General features: G+C 37.0%; 5 protein-coding genes across 13 annotated transcripts in view; 4 read left to right on the forward strand and 1 right to left on the reverse strand.

The window, feature by feature from the left end:
- Positions 1-672: 672 nt before the first annotated feature.
- On the forward strand, positions 673-3,236 carry LOC119085881 (probable protein phosphatase 2C T23F11.1). 5 transcript variants are annotated; one of them, XM_037196397.1, is made up of 6 exons: positions 673-807; positions 1,223-1,309; positions 1,375-1,450; positions 1,870-2,082; positions 2,452-2,877; positions 2,940-3,236. In XM_037196397.1, exons 3-6 carry the CDS (start codon positions 1,382-1,384, stop codon positions 3,231-3,233), a joined length of 1,002 nt encoding a protein of 333 aa, XP_037052292.1. In that variant the 5' UTR covers positions 673-807; positions 1,223-1,309; positions 1,375-1,381; the 3' UTR covers positions 3,234-3,236. The 5 variants fall into 5 exon arrangements, with proteins under 5 accessions (XP_037052292.1, XP_037052312.1, XP_037052301.1 ...); XM_037196417.1 differs by having other exon boundaries at positions 753-979; XM_037196406.1 differs by having other exon boundaries at positions 753-871.
- Positions 3,237-6,012: 2,776 nt separating this feature from the next.
- On the forward strand, positions 6,013-8,458 carry LOC119085632 (probable cytochrome P450 9f2). Its single transcript, XM_037196073.1, has 7 exons — positions 6,013-6,169; positions 6,226-6,499; positions 6,568-6,703; positions 6,923-7,540; positions 7,596-8,025; positions 8,097-8,120; positions 8,184-8,458. The coding sequence occupies exons 2-7, from the start codon at positions 6,288-6,290 to the stop codon at positions 8,351-8,353; spliced, it is 1,590 nt and encodes a 529-aa protein (XP_037051968.1). The 5' UTR covers positions 6,013-6,169; positions 6,226-6,287; the 3' UTR covers positions 8,354-8,458.
- A 3,513-nt stretch (positions 8,459-11,971) lies between these two features.
- LOC119085657 lies at positions 11,972-14,849 on the reverse strand. Of its 2 annotated transcripts, none has more exons than XM_037196108.1 (5): positions 14,699-14,849; positions 13,033-14,192; positions 12,873-12,969; positions 12,673-12,801; positions 11,972-12,308 (listed from the first exon to the last, which is right to left on the reverse strand). In XM_037196108.1, exons 1-5 carry the CDS (start codon positions 14,723-14,725, stop codon positions 12,168-12,170), a joined length of 1,554 nt encoding a protein of 517 aa, XP_037052003.1. In that variant the 5' UTR covers positions 14,726-14,849; the 3' UTR covers positions 11,972-12,167. The 2 variants fall into 2 exon arrangements, with proteins under 2 accessions (XP_037052003.1, XP_037052009.1); XM_037196114.1 differs by lacking the exon at positions 14,699-14,849 and adding an exon at positions 14,376-14,677 and having other exon boundaries at positions 11,977-12,308.
- A 3,115-nt stretch (positions 14,850-17,964) lies between these two features.
- On the forward strand, positions 17,965-19,661 carry LOC119085745 (carboxypeptidase B-like). The gene is made up of 6 exons (XM_037196223.1): positions 17,965-18,098; positions 18,159-18,371; positions 18,436-18,847; positions 18,934-19,035; positions 19,092-19,246; positions 19,310-19,661. Exons 1-6 carry the CDS (start codon positions 18,028-18,030, stop codon positions 19,614-19,616), a joined length of 1,260 nt encoding a protein of 419 aa, XP_037052118.1. The 5' UTR covers positions 17,965-18,027; the 3' UTR covers positions 19,617-19,661.
- Positions 19,662-22,771: 3,110 nt separating this feature from the next.
- Positions 22,772-24,335, forward strand: part of LOC119085200 — a 48,323-nt gene continuing 46,759 nt past the window's right edge. For 2 of the 4 annotated variants that reach the window (XM_037195711.1, XM_037195864.1), the window contains exon 1: positions 22,820-23,412. The gene's annotated coding sequence lies outside the window, so the exon portion shown is untranslated. Of the gene's footprint in view, positions 23,413-24,335 lie in introns of all 4 variants that reach the window. The other 2 variants (XM_037195991.1, XM_037195784.1) reach the window with 2 other exon arrangements.

Genomic DNA, 24,335 nt, shown 5'->3' on the forward strand with positions numbered 1-24,335 from the left:
GTCTTCAATGTTTTCAGACCAGGATCCGCTGGCTACAATTTGACACCTTAAATCTGTTTCAACCTGACCCGATCTACTGTTATTCGGAAGTGTGAGCGTAAAACTCTAGCTGTTTTGCAGTCCAGACTGCAGTAGTGGACGTAAAATAAATGAATTAAAAATTAAAATGTCTATTTCTGTAAGTGACAATACACTCTCAATCACTTAACTGGAGTTCACGTTCCTACTTAAAAGAATTACCTTTATGCATCATGATATTTTCTGAAAAGCAAACGGTGTGTGAATGTAAACATAAACAGAAAGTTAACTCGTAACTTTCACTAACGTATCTGAACGGCAAACGTCAGACAACTGTCAGTGTAACATTAAACGAATCGTCAAATGTTCACTGAGTGAAGAATTTTCCGTTCCTGAACGAGCCCTCCGAGGCAAGTTAAAATAAACTAGTATTCGGTTCTCTCGCTCTAGTCTGGGCAGTCTGTATTCTTATGTCAATCCGCGCGCTAGGCGAGAGGACAGAAGACCAGTTTATTTTAACTTGTCAAAATATCTTCTTCTCTTTCATCATAACAGTCTGTTTATGTTACCGCCAGAAGGTTTGGAACCTTTGATTCTGACCAGGACATAAAACGACTGACTGGTGCGACCGCTACAATCGCTATAAATGCAACCCCAGCAAACCGCACTGGAAAGAGTCCGTTTAATTGAAATGAACATATGGACGTGCGTAATCCAGACTCTCAAGTTGCAACACACAAAACCAAAATGTCAAGAAAATGATACCAGAATAATTAAATTAAAAATTTCGTAAGTTGTACGTTTCTACTTATCTTATGAATAGCAATATTACACTTGTACTTATCTATGCGAGGTAATATCAATAATTGTCGTAGATGAGATTGTCTCAAAATCTAATTTTAAAAGTTGTACAAGTAGCTGATTAAAATTCGGATTTTTATCTCGAATTACCAGCCTAAGGGTAACATAACTTCCAATTGAATTTACATTGTGATAATGCAACAGAATTCTGTTTCGTTCATTCCGTTAACACGTAATTATTGCTCTAAATGTTGCATTTGATTCAGTGAGAAATGTTGGAATTTTCTGTAATTTCCACGACTAAAACATGAAAAACATGAAATTTTGATTTTCGCTCTTGATTAAAATTGCGTGGGATAAATGTCAATTGATGAAGTTTTTCTATTGTTTTTTTTTGTTGTAGGTGAAGCATCACTGCATTCTTTTTAGTTTCATTTAACACGATCATCGTCTATTAAACCGTATACCACGCAAGATAATTACTTGGCTGGTAAGTGATATTAGTAGAATTAACGGAATAATTGCTGAACGTTTCGATATCCATGCTATTTGCAGACTAAAAATGGGACAAACACTATCCGAACCAGTCACAACAAAAGAATCGAGTTACTGCCAAAACTCTCAGTTCCGGGTAATTATTCATTATTTTTGATTTTATTCACCGGATTACCTTGGCTTCGGTCAATGAATTTAAACAAATGCGACATAGTATCTGAGTCATTACATCGATTTCATCACAAAAAATGGATTTCTTTCTCCGTGTCATCAATAATTGTTATCGATACTGAAAGAAAATCCCATGGTTGCGTAGTTGTTGCGGAGAACTTATAAATCATTGTCCATAAATCGAACAGTCAAAGATTTGTTAGGTTAAGTCGCCATCAAAATCAAGCATAATTGGCGCTATTTTTTCAACAGTGTACATCCTTCCCACTTATTCCTTTGCATTTTTTTTCACTGATCGTAAACGCAAAAGGAAAATCACGTTCTCGTGACTCACTAAACTTATATTACACGTGTGATTTCTAACTGAGTCATTATGCATCACAGGTCGGCTCAAGCTGTATGCAGGGATGGCGAATACATATGGAAGACTCTCACACACACATTTTATCATTACCTGATGACCCTGAGGCCGCTTTTTTTGCGGTTTATGATGGACATGGCGGCTCTAATGTGGCTGAATACGCTGGCAAACATTTACATAAACACATCGTTAAGCAGCCCAGTTACAAAACGAATATTGCTGAAGCCTTAAAACAAGTAAGTTCCAGTGTGCATAGTGTGTGGAACGATGGGGGAACGGAAATTGGTTTGACTGTCAGTTTGTAATTAAAGAAGGGTGGCGATTCGAGGGTTCGATTAGATAATATTCTGGATATTTTCATCATTTTGCGTGTAAGCCTTGTCGGTGGAGCCTTGACACAAATGGCACCAGGAATCGGATTGAGAAAGAAAACGATAAAAAATAAAACTCTGGTCAGGTCTTCGCTAAGCACGAAGTTCAAGGTCGGAATTTACCTTAACTTCTGTCCTTCGACCAAGTGCAATGCTTTGATCGATAAAACACACACTTCTTTACCATCGTAATGGATATCCACTAAAAATAGATTTTCCTTCCTGTGCCCTTAGACCTTCCTCGATGTCGACGATGCAATGCGAGTGGACGAAACGATGCAAGAACAAATGGCCGGCTCAACAGCGATCACCTGTCTAATCAAAAATAATCGATTGTACTGCGCCAATGCCGGTGATTCACGAATGATTGCTTGCGTAAATGGAAAGGTTGACGTGCTGTCCGACGATCACAAGCCGAATAACGAAAAGGAACATAAACGCATCTGCGAGGCTGGCGGTTTCGTCGAATGCAATCGTGTCAACGGGAATCTGGCACTGTCGAGAGCGTTGGGCGATTTTATGTTTAAACGGAATTTGAATAAGATACCAGAGGAGCAAATCGTGACGGCTTATCCGGACGTGGCTGAACGGGAAATATCTGAGGACTGGGAATTTGCTGTTTTGGCCTGTGATGGTATTTGGGATGTATTGCGAAATGAGGTAAGTGATCGGAGGCCGGCTACTTTCGGAGTGTAAATTGATTTGTTGGGTCTCCCTCCTAGACTGTTGCTCAATTTTGTCGGCATCGGATAGCTAACGGTATGGATCCGGAACAAATTTGCGAGGAATTGATGGAACGTTGTCTGGCTCCTGATGGTCAAATGGGCGGATTGGGAGGTGACAATATGACTGTCGTTCTGGTTTGCTTTTTGCATGGAAAATCGTACGCAGACTTAGTAAACAAGTGTGCATCCGATAAGGTTTTGGACGTTCCGCCGATCAAGTTGGAATCGGAGGAACAGCCTGATGACGATTCAACGAGTGAGTGTTCGTCGCCGGAACCAGATTTAAAGTAGACGCGTACACGGTTTCATTTCGTCTTTTTTTTGTAATTGTTGTCAACGTTTTTGGGTGGTTTTGGCAAGACGTTGATTTATTTTCTTAATTTTTGTTAAAAAAACCAAAACAACACCAAATATTATCACATAAAATCACCTCGAAACTATTCCAATTCCGTTAACTATACGTAATTATGTGTTTGATAATAATTTTTCGTTTTTTTTTCTTTTCGTCGTTTAAAATTTTTAGTTTTTAAATTTTTAAGTTTTTTTTCCATATTTTGAACGATATTATTACTCAGACAATTTTCTTTTTTTCTTGGTCATTTTGATTTTACAATCTATTGTTTCTCAATGATATTCCACAGATTTCTTTCATTATTTGTGTATTGGTTAATGCAAAGCAAAACATTGTAATAAAAAAATATTTTCAGTAAAATTCGTTGCGACTATTATTTCCAGAGAAAGGATATCGTTTCTTCGAGGTAGAACGAGCATATGGGAGAACATTCTGTCAAAAATCTATATAGACTGTTATGAGCGAGAAAACAGCGAGAAAACCGTAGACTAGTTATTATAACTTGCCTTGGGGTACTTGCCAAAGTATTTACTTCTCTTTCAACGTGGTACGTTGAGAGCGAGAGGACCGAAGACCAGTTTATTATAACTTGCCTTGGGGTACTTGTCAAAATATCTCTTTCTCTTTCATCATAACACTCTATAAACTGGACTGTCATTCGTGGTGTATGTTCTACCTTAAATGGGTTACAGTTATCATTTCAATGATAGCTTCGGCTAAAGAAAAGGTTGGTGGAAAACGCTCGATCGAGAACATGATTAATGCTCCCTGGAAATTTCGTTTCACCCAAGGCAACCATGTTTTTTTTTTGAAAAGCGGACAAATTGTATGAGCGTTTTGCTCGCGGGACGAACGTGGACTTTTCCACCAGCGAAATAACATGCCACAAGGTTGTAAACAAGGTCCCATTATAGGAATAAATACAACGGTTCATAATGCAGCAAGAAAGCTTTTATGAAAATCAAGAAGAAAATCCGAATCGCGAAAGATTTCTAGATTTTTAGTGATTTTCATAAATTTTAAAAAAATTAAGAAACTTCAAGAAATTTAAGAAGATTCTACAAATATCAAGAATCAACTTTCTCAAATTTTCTTCATGACGCGAAATATTTATTTTTCTTGATAAAATGATTCAAGATAAATCGAGAAATTTAAATAAATTCAACCAATTTTTTCCACAAAATTATGCCCTGATACTGATTTCTGATACTTATGAAAGAGCAACTTAAGCCAAGAAACGCAATAACGTGAATTACGCCTTGTTTGGATGAGCGGGAAGCGGTGAATAAAACTTGTCAAATTAAATTGTCCAAACAATTACATATGTTGTTCTGCTCAATTACATGAGGTTAACTTCTTTTTACTTGACGGCGGCAAAGCTTTATGTCAAGTTATTGAGTAAAATGCCTCACTTGTCAATAAGACATTTGGTATGGAAATGGTTTTGTCAACATATATTTTCACCTAATTAATGATGAAAATGACAGAAACAACACGGAGTTATATATGGCTCCTCTACCACCTCATACCACAAGCTAAACATAATCACTTGTCTCTCAGGAAATATAAGTCATAAACCAAAAGGTAAAGTTTTCGTTGTTAGGCAATCTTGGCAGTGGCACCTTTTGGACCATCGGTTTCTTTGGAAGTTTTGTAGAGTTTTCAAAGCTCTACATTCCGCTATAACATTGTTTTCAAAAATATCCTCAACTTTTCGAGTTATAACCATCGATAACTTAAAGTTCGTTCGGGGGAGTTCTTCCCGGGCTCCCTCGGATCCATTAACCACATATCCGGACACATTTTTCGATGATCTACGTTTTCCGCACACAGGCTATCGAGGCTCTTAAAATTTACAAAATTCGATCCGTCCTACATATTGTATTTTATTTTATTCTTTCGAACGAGCTGAAGAACAGACAATAGAGGACTTGTACAGTACAGTAAGGTTCTTTTCGTAATTTTACCGTATAAATACTTTTCTTCTAATTTCAGACTTTACCTCAACTTACACCTAAACGTAGCATCTTTATTGTCTAAATAATTTTGTTCGAAAAAGAGAGCAAGAAAATTAATTAATTGAGTACACAGTGTGTACTACACACTACCAAAAGACCATTATTTGTTTACAGAAAATTCGTTTGGTTCGTTTTACAAAGCACACAATTAGACCAATGATTATTGTTCGTCCATTTCATTAAAATTTTATTTACAATCTAAACTCCCTTCATACTTTTTCGAGTTCATATTACCGGATCATACGACGAAGTTGATCATGTTTTTCAGAGTTCGATTTTAACTACCATCTGTCATCAAATTAGAGTGTGGAAGACTGGTAAATAAACATATAATTTCATATGTAAACTTGCCATAGTATGCAGCTTTTGAAATAATTCATTCATGAAATGCATTACTATGTGTTACTTTACACTATTCCACAACAAAAGAGGTAATATTACACGACTATATTGGGCATTTTTTTCAAATATCTAATCCCGTGTACAACTGTTGAAAATTTTGCTGCAAGACTAACAGAGACTAAAATTCGTTGTAGTATAGCAGCATTATCTTCATAAACATGAATGAAATTTTCCACAACATCATATCAATGATGAAACGACTACTATACAAACATTCAGCAAACTTAATAAACTGTTTGTTTCGTGTGTCGTAATAATGTGTGTGCCGATTTATGTTTTTCCTTTTTATAAACGACGTAATATCAAGTTCTAGCTCAGTTGCGTACCGAACTTGAACTTGAGCAGAACGGTATATTGTGTACCATTGTACATGAATAAATAGAGAGACGTCGTCGGGTCGGTTAAATAGTTTGTTTAATAATTTGCATAAAGTGACCATTTAGACGTTTTAATTGGTATACGGCTGAGAATTGTTCAAGAAAAATTGTTTCTAATTTCGTCTTGTTTCCAGTTTCCCACACCCACACATCATACGAATAATATTTACTTGTCGAAACAAGATTTGAAGGAAAAATGCTCGATATCATATTGATATTAGTGACTGTATCTCTGTTCAGTTATGCTTTCTTCAAGTGGGGTACGATAAACGATAATTACTTCAAGGATCGCAATTTTCCGTCTATGAAACCAACATTTTTACTTGGAAACATGGGTGCATTTATGATGAAACGACAAACGGCACGAGAATTTTCCGATTCCCTTTACAATGCGTATCCGACGAAGAAGTATTATAAATTTTTATCAATTCACTTTCCATTTTCAATGTGAGTCGATGACATCATTTCACTTTTAGATTGTATGGAATGTTCGCTTTTCGTGAGCCGAGTGTGGTGGTACGTGATCCAGATACTTTGAAGCAATTGACCATCAAAGATTTTGAATTTTTCGAGGACAAACAATTGATTGGAAATGAGTCAGATAAATTGATTGTGAGTTGAATTCTATTTTTAAGCGCTCGGAACGATTGCTTGTTGGTCTCGTTTTGTGAGGGCAAAATTAGTTCCAAGATTTTTTTTTTCTGTTAATTTGGTTCTTCGTTAAGTCTTCCTTACTCATGCCGTTGAGTTTTTAGTACAATAAAGAGGCCTTCACATTCGTGAACAATAAAATCTAATTAAATTAGACTAATTTCCTCAAATTCTGAACAGGGAAAGAGTTTAATTATGCTGAAAGGCACCAAATGGCACGACATGAGATCCACATTGAGCCCTGCCTTCACTGGTAGTAAGATGCGGCAAATGTTTGATTTACTTATCGAAAATTCCATTAACATGGCAACGGAAATGAAAAATAAAAAAACTTCCCTCGAATTGGACATGAAGAGTCTTTTCAACAAACTAACAATTGATATGACCGCCAACTCAGCATTCGGCATAAAAATAAACTCATTCGAAGATCCAAACAACGAATTTTACGTTATGGCCGAGGATTTGTTGAATTTTAATCGGCCGAAAACCATCGTCAAATTCGCCTTTATGAATCTACTGCCCAAACTGGCCAAATTTCTTGACATTCAGGTGTTTGATGCTGAAGTTGCTAAATTTTTCAAAGGAATGGTAATGTCGAATATGGACACTAGAGCGAAGGAGGGAATTTTCAGACCCGATCTCATAAATTTGCTGATGCAAATTCGTAGAGGTGAAGACGTACAGTCAACAGCTACAGACGAAAATAAAGGAACGGATGGATTTGCGACGGTCGAAGAATTCAGTGCCGGTAAAAAATCCAATAAAATTCAATGGACCGACGAAGAGATAGTGGCGCAGGTAAAAGTTTCTTATTCACTTCAAACATTTCAAAATAACCCGCTATCGCTTTCAGTGTTTCCTCTTCTTTTTCGCCGGCTTCGACCCGATCTCCAATCATCTCGGCTTCACAACATACGAATTGGCTGTGAATCCCGATGTGCAACAGAAACTGTTTGAAGAGATAGAAGAAGTTGAGTCCCGATTGAATGGCAAAAGGATAACCTACGATCAGTTGCAAAAGATGAAATATTTGGACATGGTGATATCGGAAAGTCTGCGAAAATGGCCACCAATCGCACTGACCGATCGGCTTTGCGTTAAGGATTACATGTATGAAGAGGATGGCGTCAAATTCAAAATCCGAAAAGGAATGATGCTCGCTGTTCCATCGATATCGCTCCATTATGACGAAAAATATTTCCCGAAGAGTAATGACTTCGATCCGGAACGGTTTAATGACGAAAATAAGAGGAACATTGTACCGGGCACCTATATACCATTCGGTAATGACCATAATAATGATCCTTCTTTCCTAACCGGTCTTATCTTGCTAACGATCTCTTTTTTCGTGTAGGAATCGGGCCACGTAACTGTATTGGTAAGTTAATCAAGAACCAATCTGGTCTGGAGTAGCCAGTCTCAAATATTGGAAACGTTTCAGGCTCGAGATACGCATTGATGCAGGCTAAAGTGACCATTTACTATCTGGTGTTGAATTTCAAGCTACTCCCATATGAAAAGACGCAAGTTCCATTGAAACTGGATAAAACACCAATGGGAATGTATACTGAGAAAGGCATTCACTTGAAATTTGAACCGCGCGATAACTAACCGCAGTTTGAATACTGTGACCACTGTGACAGTGCTGATATTATTGATGAGATTATAATTCATTCACTTTCTGTAAGTATTAAAGTGTCTAGTCATCATGCTAAAGCAATTTTTGTTGTTGTTGGGGGACTTGTTTGTCACTTTGTTATCAATGGTTTAACAACTCGGCATTTTAGGTGATTATAAACAGAAAAAGATTATTGTCATGCCGGCGGCCGTAAGCCCATCGATTAGATCATCTTTACTAGTATTGTTGTTGAGGGAGTTAATTAGTTACTATGCCTGTTGCGGTTGCTATTTTTCGAATTTATTGACATGATAAGCCCACAGTAAAATCATCGTCAAAGCATTAGTATACAACTGGACTTACCGATTAGTAGTCTTTGATACCCGCATGGAACATGAATTCCTCAAAGTTTGTGAACAGTGTGAGATCATTCATAAATTGCAAAACATTTTTAAAACTAAAACTTGAATAACTCGAGAAATACGCGCTCTGCAAAGGTAAAACTATATGCACTATCCCTCATTTGGCGTATATTGGGGAGGGAGAAGTGTTAATTCCCAGAGCGCGAGTTATTCTCGAATTATTCAAGGTTTAAGAGCGATATCGCCAAATTTTCAGGTGATTGGGAAACAAGCGATTTTAATGAGTGATAGCTCGTTGGATTCGTCTTTCAATTCTAGGAAACACGTATCTTTAACTTTTTCTTAAAAAAAATTGTTTTCTGTGAAAAGCGCTCAAAAGTGAAGACATGTCAGAGGGTACCGAAAACAGTTTTTCGGCAATAATTCAAGAAAAAATTATTTTAAATTGTTGTAATGTTGTACGATTGTCGGCCTTGGAAAGACCTACAGGTAGAGTATACGCACCGCTTGGTGCTAGTTGATCCACGAGAGTTATGACTAGAAATATAGTGAATGTTCAGAGAGTCCGCATCGGGAACATCGAAGCTGCAGAGTAGGCGGACTCTCCGAACATTCACTATATTTTTAGTCATAACTCTCGTGGATCAACTAGCACCAAGCGATGCGTATACTCTACCTGTAGGTCTTTCCACGGCCGACAATCGTACAACATTACAACAATTTAAAATGATTTTTTCTTGAGTTATTGCCGAAAAACTGTTTTCGGTACCCTCTGACATGTCTTCACTTTTGAGCGCTTTTCACAGAAAACAATTTTTTTTAAGAAAACGTGAAAGACACGTGTTTCCTAGAATTGAAAGACGAATCCAACGAGCTACCACTCAATAAAATCGGAGACCGCTTGTTTCCAAAGTTAAAAAAATCACCTGAAGATTTGGCGATATCACTCTTAATTTAGATGACAGCACTGAAGAAACATTAAACGTAATGTACGAGTGATGAAAGTAACAGATCGTTCTCACAGAAATGCGGAGAATTTATTGATCAGCGCCTTGTACGTAATCAGAAATGTTGTTCTTGAAGAAGGTCGTCGCTGCGCTATACTAATTAATTCATTATTAGAGTTAAACTTAAAAAATATTTCCTAAACTGGTAGATACGTAAAAGCAGGAAAAGTAGGAAAATAGTTATGCAGTTTTGCTTGCTTTCTCACCAATAGCTACTGTTGTACAAACCCGATTTTCTCACAAATTTAATGTTCTAATTCGTCTTGTCTCTTCATTTGACATATCGCAGTGCGATATTATCTCATACGATTTTTGAGCGAAAACATTCAGAGGTATGCTGGAAAAACTAGTGAAAAACCGGCAAAACAAGCAAGGTATGCTTTCTCGCCTTTTACAATACTTATCGACCGACTCGACTTTCCTAAAATTTAGATTCAGATTCGTCTAGTCAAAACCTTTCATTTGGTATATCGCACACCATATCCATATCTATGTATGTCAAATGAAAGGTATTGACGAGACGAATCATAGTATTTAATTTAGAAAAATCGGGTTTATCGATCAGTGGCTATTGGTGACAGAGCAAACAAAACTGCATATTATCCTATACTTTTCTCGTTTTCCCAAACCTCTTGGGGACCAAATCGCTACTCTTGCCATGGTAGTACGACTTCAACTTGCAGTGTAGTCACTTAGTTACTTTTAACGCGTTAGTAGGGTAGTAGGCGCTGTGAAAATGGCTGGACGTGAAAATTTTTGCTCGTCGAATTTTTCTAATTTTTTAAGTTATTTCTTGGTTTTTGTGGTTTGTTTTATTTCAAAGTTGTTTACGGTTGTTTACGGTTGTGTCCGATTGTTTTCGCGAGCGATTGCTGTTTCCCGAATGAAATTTACGACGGACGGAGACGTAGGCTCATGGGCGGTGAAACGGGACGGTTACCAGCATTTTCTGCTCAACAAGCTGTTCAATGGAATTCATGAATTTGAGGGAAATGGCAAGAAATAGGGGCCGAATACCAATGCGGAAACTAACACGAGGGATATCGAAATGAACTGTATCCAGGTGAAACAGTAAAACTCAATGATGAACGCAGGCTCTGATTCTGGTATCAATATGTTGCAAATACGGTTTGTACCGCATATATGATACTGAACTGATACGATCGGGACCCAGTGCAGCACGGTTCGGAGAAAACTCTGACTCCAGTTGAAGCAGATACGGTTTGTATCTGTTTGTATACTACTTTCGCGTGAACACGAAATATCTATCTCACTTAAATAATCTTTCCAGAAAAGAACCAGAAATTTTGATTCGTGTATTTGAAGACAGTTTTTCAGTTAGAATGCTAGGACTCAGGACCAAATTTGCAAGAATTGGCAGAAATTTCCTAAAATTTAGGAAATCAATTTACCAAAAATAGGCCCTGTATGAGACTCATCGAATGTAAGACTAATAAAATCATTTGTGTCTAGTGTACCTTGTTACACATAAAATGCGAACATTATTTTATTTTTGACCATTTCCAACGGAGTTGGAGTTGGCGACTTCACGACAATTTTCAAGTCAACAAAGTGATTTTTCTCAAATGAAATACATTGAGTGGGGTATCGTTAGAAAGGTATCACCGTTGACTATAAGATAAAAATTAACTTCGATCAAAATATGTCCACTCACGGAACTTTTGTGACAAAACGGTTTCAGAGCGGTGTATGAAATTTCAAGAAATGAAAAATTTTGTATGGGGAAGGAGCTGGTCCGATTTTACTGAATGCTGTTCTGAGCTCTCAATGGGTTCCTGAATCGATGTGCGTTCTTAGTTTTTGGGTGCATTTCGGAAAAACTTCTTTTTTGTTCAGGAGGGGCGTGTTCCCGAAAAAAATTGGCCATTAGAAAAATGTTCTCCTCATCTTCTGGCTGTATCACGATAGTTTTACTGACTATTATCTCGTAAAACTATAATTTAAAAAAATCCGCTCGTAAAAACGTTATTTGGGGTTGACATGGCCCTCAGAAAAATTTTCGGGAAAAAAGTTGTTCCACGATATTATCAGAATAGAACGTCGATTCATTTGAGCCATAGCTCGTTTGAATCGCTGTCGGCTTGAATCACGATTGTTCGAAGTTTTGGCGAATTGACTCTTATACATTATACGTCAATTTTATTTTACCACATCCCGACGCAAAGGAACTCCTTCTTCCATCTCTCATTGATTGATTTAAAAACAGCGAAAAGTTCACAGCAGTTTTTTCTAAACAATTTTTAATCGTCAAAGTAAATACTCTCGATAAATTAACATTTTCATCTTCATAGTAAATTGTCTTTTAAGTCTCAATTTTCATTTAAGTACAACAACATTAAGTCAACTCGGTGAATTGTTGCAAAATCGAAAAGAAAAATTAACAAAAAAAAAAAAGGAAACTTCCGACAGGAACTGAATTATAATTGGGAATTCTGGCTCAGAACCACTGTTTGTAATCGCAAACGTTCCAGTGCTTCGGATCTGGTACAATGGAATCGTTTGCAGAAGATTGCAAGTGCCCACTCTGGTATCAGTAAATCAAATATAATGTCCGAGTACTGTAATGAAAATGTTAAAATTAAATCAGAAATGAAGAAAGACAGAAAGACAATTGTATGTGTAAGCTCCGTAGGCTAGATGAGATGGGATAGTAACAATTGTGGTCGTGATATGAAAGAATATTTTGGATGTGAGGTCAAGGTAAATCGTACAGATTGAAATATTTGTCCTAAATTTAACGGACATGATCGGATCGGCTTAGTTTTTAGGTCTACTGATGAAGTCAAGTTCCAGTTGAATTTTTTTACAAGATTAGGAAATCTCAGAGAGCTAATTTCCAATACAGCGGACATGGATGACACGCAATTATATGTCATATACAGCTAAAGATTCGTCACATAACATCAATTAGAGTGTACTCACGTTGTGTTCCTCTTCAGCATTGCGCACTAATGTCTTCTCCAAAAAGTCCACCATTGCCGTGAATTGTGGAGTTGAGACAATATCCAGTGCAAGCATATCGGGAAAGTCAATTGGTCTGTAGCTTCTTTTCTGAAATTGGATTTGTAGGCAAGAGACAGTCTTGAAATTCGTATTCGTAGTTTGCGTACGCCCAGGCTTACCAATTCTTTGACATGGGTCTTATACAATCCCGTCAAATATGGTTCATGTTCCGGATAAGTTTCCAAAACAGCGTCAAGTGGGTCCGTCATTAAATTTCTGTGTATTTGAGAAGACAATAAGGGTGAGTTAATTCAGAGGTTGTTTTTTGGTTCCATTTACCTTATACTAATATCACCATCTTCGGTTTTGCATTCCTGCTTGACCTCATCGTGTACTTTCTTCTTTTTGGATTTTGTCTTCTCTCTATCCTTCCCTTTGCTGGATGTCTTTTCCCGTCTCGGTGACAAATCCATTTTTCTCTTGATTCTGTGGGAGCTCGATGAAACTCTTTCTTTCTCATCGTTAGAGGCCTCATCGCTGGAACCAAATAATTCCTTGCTTTTGTTCAAAATTGTTGTCGTTTTTTCATTGTCGAACGGTTTATTCCGCTTTGATGTCGGCTTGTACACCAACTCTTCTTTGATTGGTGTGTCGATTCGGCAGGTTGGTAAGTATTCGGATTCAAGTTTGTTCATTACATTTTGAGATAATTTCTTTTCTGGATTATAAGTGGCAGTGATAGGAGGTGAGGCAGCAGTCGGATCATATAAATCACTTTCGTGTGGTGATTTCTCTGCTTGCAACAAAGTTGGTGAGTATTCGGAATGGACATTCAGTTCGGTTGGAACACATTTCTCTGGAGTGTAAGTCGGAACTGTATCAGTCGTCGTGAAAGCTGTATCAGAAGCTGTTGGCTTCGGTAATGGAATGTATTCTTCCACCTTGTTCAAATCGTCAGCATTCGGTTCTTCGAGATTATATAAAATGGCAGTATCGTCCAACACAGCTGGAGGATCGTCCTTTTCTTTTTTAATCTTTGGCAACATGTCGGAAATTTTTCGATTATTCGATTTCTTATGTTTCAAGTTATTGAGCCTATCATGGCCGGCTTCTTTGGAAGTCTCTTTTATGTCAAGGGATTTACTTTTCTGTTCCAATTCGGATGCGATCCGTTCGAGGTACGAACTTAGTTTGACATCAATTTTCAGGAAATATTTTCCGACGCCTGACGAACTTAAATTTAGGATTTTTACAATGTGAGCTCCCACGTCAGACGAATCGCTTATTTTAACCCATCGTGCCTTTACGCTCAGTCGACCACTATCCATTTCAAATGTTTTACTTTTTCGTAAAGTGCTTGGATCGCTGGCTAGCAACGGGTTTAGTTCGTCGAATATTTGCATCCAATTTTCTAACGTAAGCAGTTTGTCCGCTGATAAATTCTCTTTAGCAAGTATTGTACTAAACTTGAAATACAGAGGAATGTTGATGCCGTTAACCTGCAATTTTTGTTAGAAAAACAATTATTGAGTTGGATATGTTGGATACTGTACCATTAGCTGGATTGGATGTTTCAGTTTGAATAAGTTTTGGTGAAATTAATTTATTGATGACCATAATTTCACCAAACAGTTTGTAGATATGCCTGTAAGGCACAGAATCGGTTATATTTATCGTCAAACCAAAAATAGCTTCGACATTGAGCAGTATCAACGGAAATTTTTCAAAATGTTTTTAGCCTGATGTTAGGCCAGCATAAGGTCCTGTACTGAACAAACCGAAAAAAGAAACTGTAAATGTTTTAAGGATCTAAGGACACGTGCAGCAACAGACAATAAGCCTTTGCCTAAAAAAAGAACAATCAGTTGCGGCTGATGTTATCGTGAAAATGTAAACAAAATAAATTTTTACGTGGCGTTCGCAACATAATAATTTCGTGATAAACAGTCCCTCCTGTTCGTAAAGTTTACGCAGGCAAAATCTATTCAGTGGTGGTTAGGCTCACCTTTCGACATTCTAGTAAGAAAGACATTTTTGAAGTAAAAACACTTTCTATTATTTTCACAAACCAGTTGAGCAACGACAGGAACAATAATGCAACAAAATAAACTTAACATTGAAACGGAAAGTAAAATTTTCTTCTAAACGACTTTTGGCAGACAGATTTTGAGTAGTGTCCATATGGTTAATCAAGAAACCATGTCAGCAGTGCTGAGTTGCCGGTAATATTTTGAATAAAATTCAATTTGTTTGAACGAAACGGGAATATTTTGTCGTTTCTAGAGAGTGATGTCTGTGCGTTGGCACAGCAAATTCAACTCTGGTCGACATGAAGATTCTTTCGTTTTGCATATTTGTTTGAATTTATATGGAACTGCAAGAGACCGCGTAATAAACGTTTAATTTTTTTGTAGAGCTCTCAAACGAAAGACCAGGAGGAATTTAGAGTTATTTTCCACCTTTTATTTACTAATTCCTGTGAATTTCTGTAAAACAACAAGATTTCTTAAAAAATTTACTGCTGACGAAACTTTTTTAGTAATGGTCTCACGGTGGGGTTGAAATTCACGCCGTAAGTGCGGTCGATATTCAAAATGAAAAGTGCGGTGGTCTTTCTAACGTAGCGTCATTTTCATAGCGTTGAAATGTACTTTTCGGTTCACTTTTTCATCGAATCGTTCACTTAAAATTCAAATTTTAGGCACACTTACGGCGTGAATAGAGTCACGACACCACCTCTGATTTTATTTTTCATATTCTGCTTGAGGGACTCGAGTACTACACGAAACTGTTTCCGGATTCGCTTGGCCGTTTTGGAGAATCGGCATTGATGGCCGCCCAGGAATCCACGAGTGGTACACGTTAAAATAGCTTTACTCCACAAACTGGCCACGAAGCTACAGTCAGCGAAATTGAAAATTCGACATTTTTGAATGCACGGTAGGGCTGAACCAAATTTAAATAAAAAGGTCGGATAACCTCAATTTTTTTTCATGAAATGTTAGCATGGGCTGAGTGTAGATAATATACATAAAAAATAAAAAAAAATCACCGAGCCGTTTTTCAGAAAGTACTTTTTAACTGTTTGTAGACTGTCTCATACATGTGTGGGACGTTTTTTTTGATATGCTAAGCTAACATGAGTATAGCCAAGTGCGCTCAGCTTTCGATTGATACCATACTTGCCATATAAGTTTGGAAAAATTAGCAGCTACTGTCCCTACTGTGTGGTATAAAAAATGGAGAGTAAGAGACATTTTTATTTTGTACAATTGAATAAAAACCTTACTTTTGTTATTCTTTCATTAATTTGTAGAAGGCTCGGAGTTGCTCAATTCAATTTCATTTAATGTCAAATCAATTTCGACATCAATTTGATGTCATCATCAGTGGCTCGAATGTTTACAATGTTTCGTCAAAATTCATTCCAATGCTACTTAAAACATCGGTGGTCACGAATAAACAGAGTAATCGGTTAATGTTTTGTTTTTGCTAATCGACCGTCGATCTATTATTTTAAATTAATTTATTCAACCGTAGGATTCAACCGATTACTCTGTTTATTCGTGACCACCGATGTTTTAAGTAGCATTGGAATGAATTTTGACGAAACACTTATGTGTCAATGGTAGTCCTAAGTTTGTAAACATTCGAGCCACTGATGATGACATCAAATTGATGTCGAAATTGATTTGGCATTAAATGAAATTGAATTGAGCAACTCCGAGTTTTCTACAAATTATTGATAAAAACGCTCATCAAAACCCCTAAGTTATTCTTTCATCTTATTTCTGTTAAATAATAAAAAAACCAAAAAAAAACTAAAAAAAAAAATTTTGCTCCAAAAATCACTCATTTTTTATACCACACAGTAGGGACAGTAGCTGCTAAACTTTCCAAACTTATATGGCAAGTATGGTATCAATCGAAAGCTGGGAGCACTGGCTATACTTACGTTAGCTTAGCATATCAAAACAACGTTCTACATATGCATGAGACAGTCTACAAACAGTTGAAAAGTACTTTCTGAAAAACGGCTCGGTGATTTTTTTTATTTTTTATGTATATTATCTACACTCAACCCATGCTACATTTCATGAAAAAAAGTTGAGGTTATCCGACCTTTTTATTTAAATTTGGTTCAGCCCCACCGTGAATGGTGATGATCTAGACGAAGAGAGTATTGGTATACCAATATCACCATTCAAAAGGTTTCAAATTCAAAAGAGGATTGAATGCTCTATTAAACACCAATAATGGATTTTACAAAAGATGTCTGAATTGCACGATATTCATAAAAGTTTGTTTTCACTATGCTCGGTGAAATTTGGGCGTCGCTGCTTACAACAAAACAGTAATGCCTGATCAGCCTGTAGTATCAATTGCCCTCATTTTCGGCCCGAAGCATGAAAAATACGTTTGGTTGTAGTCGTTTGACCAGCTCTGAGAAAAGTGAGTTTAACGAAATTTTCATAAACTGCTCACGTTTTTCAGAGCTGGTCAAACGACTGCAACCAAATCTATTTTCTGAATTATTTCTAATGTCAGTGATGTCAGTCCCCGTCATATTTCTAAAAAAAATATTCCCTATGTCGTTCCAACCATCTCATAGGTTATCCTGTACCAATGATAAGAAACGGTCCCTTATCATTATTCCTCCAGACGTGATTCTGATAAAATGACTGGCAATAATACTAGTATCAAGAAAAAATATTTAACTTTTCGGTATCTACACCATAGGTACTTTAATCTTGGTGATGCAGTTGGCTGACAAAGATTAAAGATGTATCAGTGTTACAATGCTGATAAGATGGTTAAGCTATCTTAACTGTCGATGGCGTATTTGTACAATTTCCATTAGTCTAGTTGTTAATAAATAAATGTAATTTGGACGTTAGATTCAAGTGAAGACTGTTGATTGGTTGTGGTTTGCAACTTCAAATTTGTCATCATTGTAATTGAAACGTTCGGAAACATCTGTTATCCATAGAGATGACCAAAAAACGTGTTGATGATCTCCAACTAAGGTTGTCTTATATCGTAAATTTTTTGGCTGACTGAACGAATGAAGTAATTGATTATACCTAACACCAGGCGATACTTTAAACAAAAGGAGCTATATATTTGATTGTTAGACTACTTACTTTGTTCAGCATATTTTGCAATCCGTTTCCGCCAATATTTTAGATAATTTTACTCGCCTATTTCGGCATCCAAAATCAAGTCCGTCTGGGTGTTATCACTTTAACACGATATATGATAACTGAAATGTTATTTAAAATCTGGACATTTTTCCAATCTAGATTCAGTTCAAATTTGCAACATCACAGAAATATGAAGCTTCAATTGCTCTTCTTTGCTACGTTGATTTCGTTAACGTACTGCGAACAATTTTCTTATGAAGGGTAAATTTCTAAGAGTAATGGAATTCGATCTCGATAAAATCTATTTTGTAATTTTCTCAGTTATAAGGTTTGGTCAGTTACCCCCGATTCAGATGAACAGGGAAGGCTTCTGTTGCAATGGGAGGACAATGCGTCTATTGATTTCTGGGAGCAAATTTCTAGAATAGGATTATCAAGCCGCATTATGGCCGCACCAGACATTCAGCTGGAATTTGAAATTTTTTTGAACGACAATAAAATCAAACATAAGTTGATCATCGATGATGTAGAAAGGTGCATTTGATGCATGAACCGAACAAGTAATAAAATCTCAAGTTTCTTTCTATGTCTAACGCAGAGTATTTCAACGTGAACGACGCGATCTTCAAGAAAATAAACTACACCAACTGGAGCCTAATAGCCGTACAGGTGCTGGAAATTTTAATCTTTTTTGGACGTTTCCTGAAATCAACAGATACATCACCCAATTGACAATGCTTTATGGTGACCTTTGTCACACTGAAACCGTCGGTTTCAGCTACGAAGGGAGAGCGATTAGAGCGCTGAAAATTGGTAGATTCGATGGAACTAAGCCGATTGTGTTCTTTGAAGCGGGAGTACATGCTCGGGAATGGATTGCCCCGATGACTGCGCTGTATCTCATCGAACAGTTAGTGATTCATCACAATGTGCACACTGAATTGCAAAGCATCGACGTTATCGTGATTCCAGTACTCAATCCAGATGGTTACGAATATTCAATCGCACACGTAAGTTTCTTTATGGCTTCCCACTTTGTTTCGACCATGATACAGTTGAAGATAGGCTAATGTCCTGATACTGATTTAATTGACAGCAACGACTATGGAGAAAAACCAGACGTCCAAATGCGAATAGCACTTGTATTGGAGTAGATGCTAACAGAAATTTTGGACACGAATGGAGGGTCTCCACTAATGTATACGAGGTCACACCTTTCCGTAATTTTATTTAATTTGAATCTACTTCCTGTAGCCATGCAGTGAGACGTACGGTGGTGTAGCTCCATTTTCAGAGCCTGAAGCAGCTCTCGTTCGAGATTTATATGCACGTTATGAGGGTCAAATTAAATTGCATATCGGTATTCATTCTTACGGCCAATACTTCCTGTATCCCTGGGGATATGATTTGTATGTTTAGCTTTTGTTATATCAATCACCATCCAATGACTCAAAGCTTCCAATGTTATCCAGCGTCAACATTGACAATTGGGAAGAACATGACCTTGTGGGCAACAGTTTTGCCGATGCCATTTACAGTGTGAACGGAACAACATTTAGAGTTGGCAATGCTGCTATGCTATTATATACTGCATTCGGAGGGGGCAGTGACTATGCGGCGTTTCAGGGCATAGATATGTCAGCAACTATAGAACTTCCGGGAGGAGGAGATTATGGATTTGATTTACCGGCCAGTAGAATTGAGTCGGTTGTTCAAGAAACATGGCTGGGATTGGAACAGCTTCTACATTATGTTGCTGACGTTCATGGCGTTGTATGACGAGTTTGAAAAATGAAGTTTGAATGAATAAATTCGAAAAATCAACACTTTCTTGTATGAAAATGGAGGAGATTTAACGCCGCGTTACTCTTTTTATTTTGAACATTTTACTTGGGTTAGCTGTTGTCTGGCTATCTGCTAGGCGGATGACTCGTGTGTTTAACACGGCGCGCGAAGATTAAATCCAAAGTTTACAGCCTTGATTAAATCGACGCAACAAGCGATTACTATCCAAACAAGAATAGACCGGCTATAAGCCTAATAATTGTGCTAAGCCGCGCATCTGAATGGCATTACCTTCGCCCATATATTTACCTTGGAAAACAACAACAATTCCCGAGTGGACAAAGAAATTTTCCCTCAGAAACGCAACACGTTTAACGCCACACAGTGTGCGTTTAAGCAGATAAACAATAGAGAACGTTAGCTAAATGGCCGCTAACGCTATTTTCCAACGCTAAATCCCCCGCTAACGCTAAAATCAACGGTAATGCCCTGTCAATAAATGGCACCATTGTGAATGCATACACATGGACGACGAAATTTTCGATTTATTTTTCATTTATTATTTTAAAAGGTCATCGGCTCAAAATTTTATTACTGCAATCCGAAGATCTAATTTGCAGTAAGGTAGCGACACTGAGCTGGAAAAAATCTATTCACTTTACAATGCGCTGTTCGACGACAAACTTCCTCCACTACACTACAAACACTTGGTTAAGCTGCAATTGAAACACCTGAAAATAATTTTGTGATTATTACTCCCACGATGTGATCGGATTAACATTTTATCAATGGAATTAGTAGATCTGACTTATAGGAAGCCAGCGGAATAAAGCTGGAAAAGTTTTATTCACTTTTGATTGCAATAAAACGTTTTACGAATCACATTTTCCAACTGTATGTTCGTCGTGTGGAGGATACTATTTGTAACATTAAAAAGAGAATAAAAAACGTTTCCAGCTCAATACCGCTTGCTTCCTACAAGTCAGATCTACTAATTCCATTGATAAAATGTTAATCCGATCACATTGTGGGAGTAATAATCACAAAATTAATTTCAGGTGTTTCAATTGCAGGTTAACCACGTGTTTGTTGTGTAGCGGAGGATGTTTGTCGTCGAACAGCGCATTGTAAAGTGAATAGATTTTTTCCAGCACAGTGTCGCTACCTTACTGCAAATTAGATCTACGGATTGCAGTAATAAAATATTGATCCGGATGACCTTTTAAAATAGTAAATGAAAAATAAATCGAAAATTTCGTCGTCCATGTGTATGCATTCACAATGGTGCCATTTATTGACAGGGCATTACCGTTGATTTTAGCGTTAGCGGAGGATTTAGCGTTGGAAATTAGCGTTAGCGGCCGGTTAGCTAACGTTCTCTAATAAGCTTCGTTCAGTCAGATTTTGTTTTGTTGAATAAAAAAAAAATATCGTCAGGATTGCTGACTCAGGAAATTGATTTATCGTCGATTGGGATTATATCCCTTACTTTCCGCTGTTGTTACTAGTCTACCTTGAAGATTTTGCGAAGTCCGGACTCCGAAGTGTCTTAACATTTCACACGACATGCACAAATTAGACTGAGATGTCGAACCGTGGTTGGGTGTAATTTTACTTCTGCCATGGTAGAATTAGCTGTCAAACACAATTTACGCCGTAAGTGCGGTCGAAATTCAAAATCTTTCTCACGCAAGTCTCCTAACGCAACGTCACGTCATTTTTTCATACAAGGAAGCGTTGAAATGTATTTTTCGGTTCACTTTTTCATAGACTCGTTCACTTGAAATTCAAATTTTAGGCACACTTACGGCGTGAATAGGTTTCTTCCAAGGTGAAATAAAATGTCAAACCGTCATCCATATAGAGCCGTAACCTCAACACTATTAACATTGCAATTGTCAAAATAACAAAGACAAATAAATTGTGGTTATGGTTCTATGGATGACATCGGTTCGTGTTCGGTTCATTTTGTTCGGCTTAACCGTTGCTTGGAATAAACTTATAGAACCGTTTGAACCAGGGTCGTTTGAACTGCCATCCACGTTAAATACAAAAGAATAAATAAACGAAACTCAAGTGAGATTACGTCTGAAAGTACCGTATCTTGAAGATGATCTGTAACCGCACTCGTAAAAAACAAATTTTTTGAAGTTTTGGTCGTTAAAGTATAGTGTAAATAGCAGAAACTCCTTCACAACAAATTATAAAATCCTTCTGAAACCGAATTTAGTAAGGAATTTGTTCTATCATTATTCGCATTATTCGTTCGTTCGTCAAGTGAGTCGGCACCAGCAGTCAGCGGTGGGTTTTCATTTTTACAAATTGGCACACGTGACTTGGTACATTATACCCATAGGTTTGTTCCAAGGCCATATGAATTGTCAAATTTCATCCTCAGAACCATAACCTCAATAATATCTCTGTGTAAATCGCGTAGGCGAATTTGCTCGATTTGTATGAAATATCACGTAAGCGACGTTGCTGTGGATGAACTTGTCGTTGTTCGGGTTGTCAAAGTTCGTGTTTACAGTTACTTGGAACAAACCTATTATACCCCCTGAAAACCTGTGCTTCAACATTCAGAGTTTTCAAATGTATCAATGCATGTGTGTCAACTTCTAAAAATAAAAAATCCAAATCCTTCCTTAAGCTCGAAAAATACAGTCTCTATTGTTCCAACGCACCAACAAACAAATTCACCTACTATGAAAATATCACATTGGGTGACCAGCGTAGATCTTCGTAACCTTCGTGAACTATCAAAGTATATAAACACTGAAGGTAACGCAAATCCGCAAGAACACACGGATTCAAAGTTTCGGGTGAATATAGTTTTTATAATGTTGGACACAAGTCAAATTCACTTTGTTAGGTTGCAACACATGCCAAAACTCAATACTAAACAACACACTTCCAACAACATTATGACGCCAAACGTCACGGATGCAACATAACAAATCTTATATTCACCCGAAACTTTGGATCCGTATTTCTTGCTATTCCCTGAGGATTTGCGTTACCTTCAGTATGTCTATGTACCTTGTATAGCCTTGCATACAACCCCCTGCATTTACGATACAAAAATTTCATAAGGAGTCTGTTCATATTTTCTTGAACATACTGATGGTGCGCGGCTTTGATGCCAGTGACAGCTTTGACTTTGCACAATATTTTGTTTTTGTTTACATTTTTCTCGCGATGATTTCTGCCTTTTGCTCAAAAAGTATAAACTACGAAGTTTGCTGTCGCGTTTTATTAAAGTGAAATTTAAAATCTTTATCGGGTGAATCAACTAAAAACTGTTTTGTGAACAATTCTAGCGAATAAAATGTGATTGCTGCTCCAACCAAATAAGAAAATCATCGCGGTTACTTATGTCAGTATTTTACTTTTTATTTGTTATTGAACGAAAAAGACTTGTTTGCATTTTTTAAATCAAAAATTGTAGCTGACTGACATCCAGTTTTCTGTTACACACATTTTTCGGCATTTGAAATAAGAAATTACATTTCAGTGGACACGACATTAAATGAAACAATAAAAAACATTCCGTCCTTGTCTCGTTCCCCACAAGTCCCATACATCATTTTACATCGCGTGTGCTCACTTCATTCAACTTCGCTTATATATTCAACAAACAATTTTTTTTTAGATTTTGGTTTGTCGTTCGTTCTTGTCTCAATCGTCGTGTACACAAAAAATAATTTAACACGAATAAACGCGGTGTGGTGTGGCTTTGACAATTTGTCCAAAAGAAAAGTGTGTAAAAGTGCAGATAGTAACACTGTAGGTGAGTCAAATAATTGTTAAAATACGAATTGTCAATCTATTTTCGGTGCACAAAGTAAAAATTCAATCTGTCGGTGTGCGATATTGGTTGAGTTGAAAATTTGCATGAAATTTCCACGATGAAAATCCCTGTCATATTTTGATACCACACCACCTAATGGCCGAGTAAATGAGTTTCAGTATTTTAAAATGAATGATTTGTGTGTCGTAGACATTTTCAGTTTAGCTAGGTTTCTGTTCCCTTGCTACTTTTCTCGTATATTTTCACAGCGTGTGACCCACATAATAAATCTCAATTCTATCAACGCAAAATCCTATTCGATTTACTAAAAGGTTTAACTTTTAGCAGATCGACCAATCACATTGTTTGTTTTCCATCGAAATGTGGACTTTGCCAACGCTAAAACTCTCCGTTGTTGTCTTTTTTCTTTCAATTACTTTTTTTTTTAAATTCGCAATCAAAGCTGAAGTGTATTTGGAAAGTTTGATTTTTATGTCCACGTCGATTAATGAATTCTCGGTGTTTTTACTGTTGTTGTTATTGTTGTTGTCGTTCATTTTAATACATACTCGCCGCATAGACACACATACTTTATTTTATATGTGACTTCTATCAAACATTGATCGTAGATTGGAGTTTAATTATCGCAAATTACCCGAAATATTACTGCTGGTCGGTTGTGAGGCTGTCGATAATAAAAATCCGAATCGAAAGAAGAGAAAAAAAAACGTTTAATGCAAACTCGATCTGCTCTCGCCATCATAAAAATGTTTGTACACATTCACCGAATATGGTTATTTGGTTTTTTGGGCTGTAGCATAACAAACAGGTATTTTCGTTTGATGTTGGATTTCAAGTACAAAACCGAACTACAAACATAATTTGTTTTAAAGTTTTTAAAATCGTTCTTTTGGCATTCAATT

Source organism: Bradysia coprophila, chromosome II, assembly GCF_014529535.1.
Source record: "Bradysia coprophila strain Holo2 chromosome II, BU_Bcop_v1, whole genome shotgun sequence".
NCBI classification, from domain to species: domain Eukaryota; kingdom Metazoa; phylum Arthropoda; class Insecta; order Diptera; family Sciaridae; genus Bradysia; species Bradysia coprophila.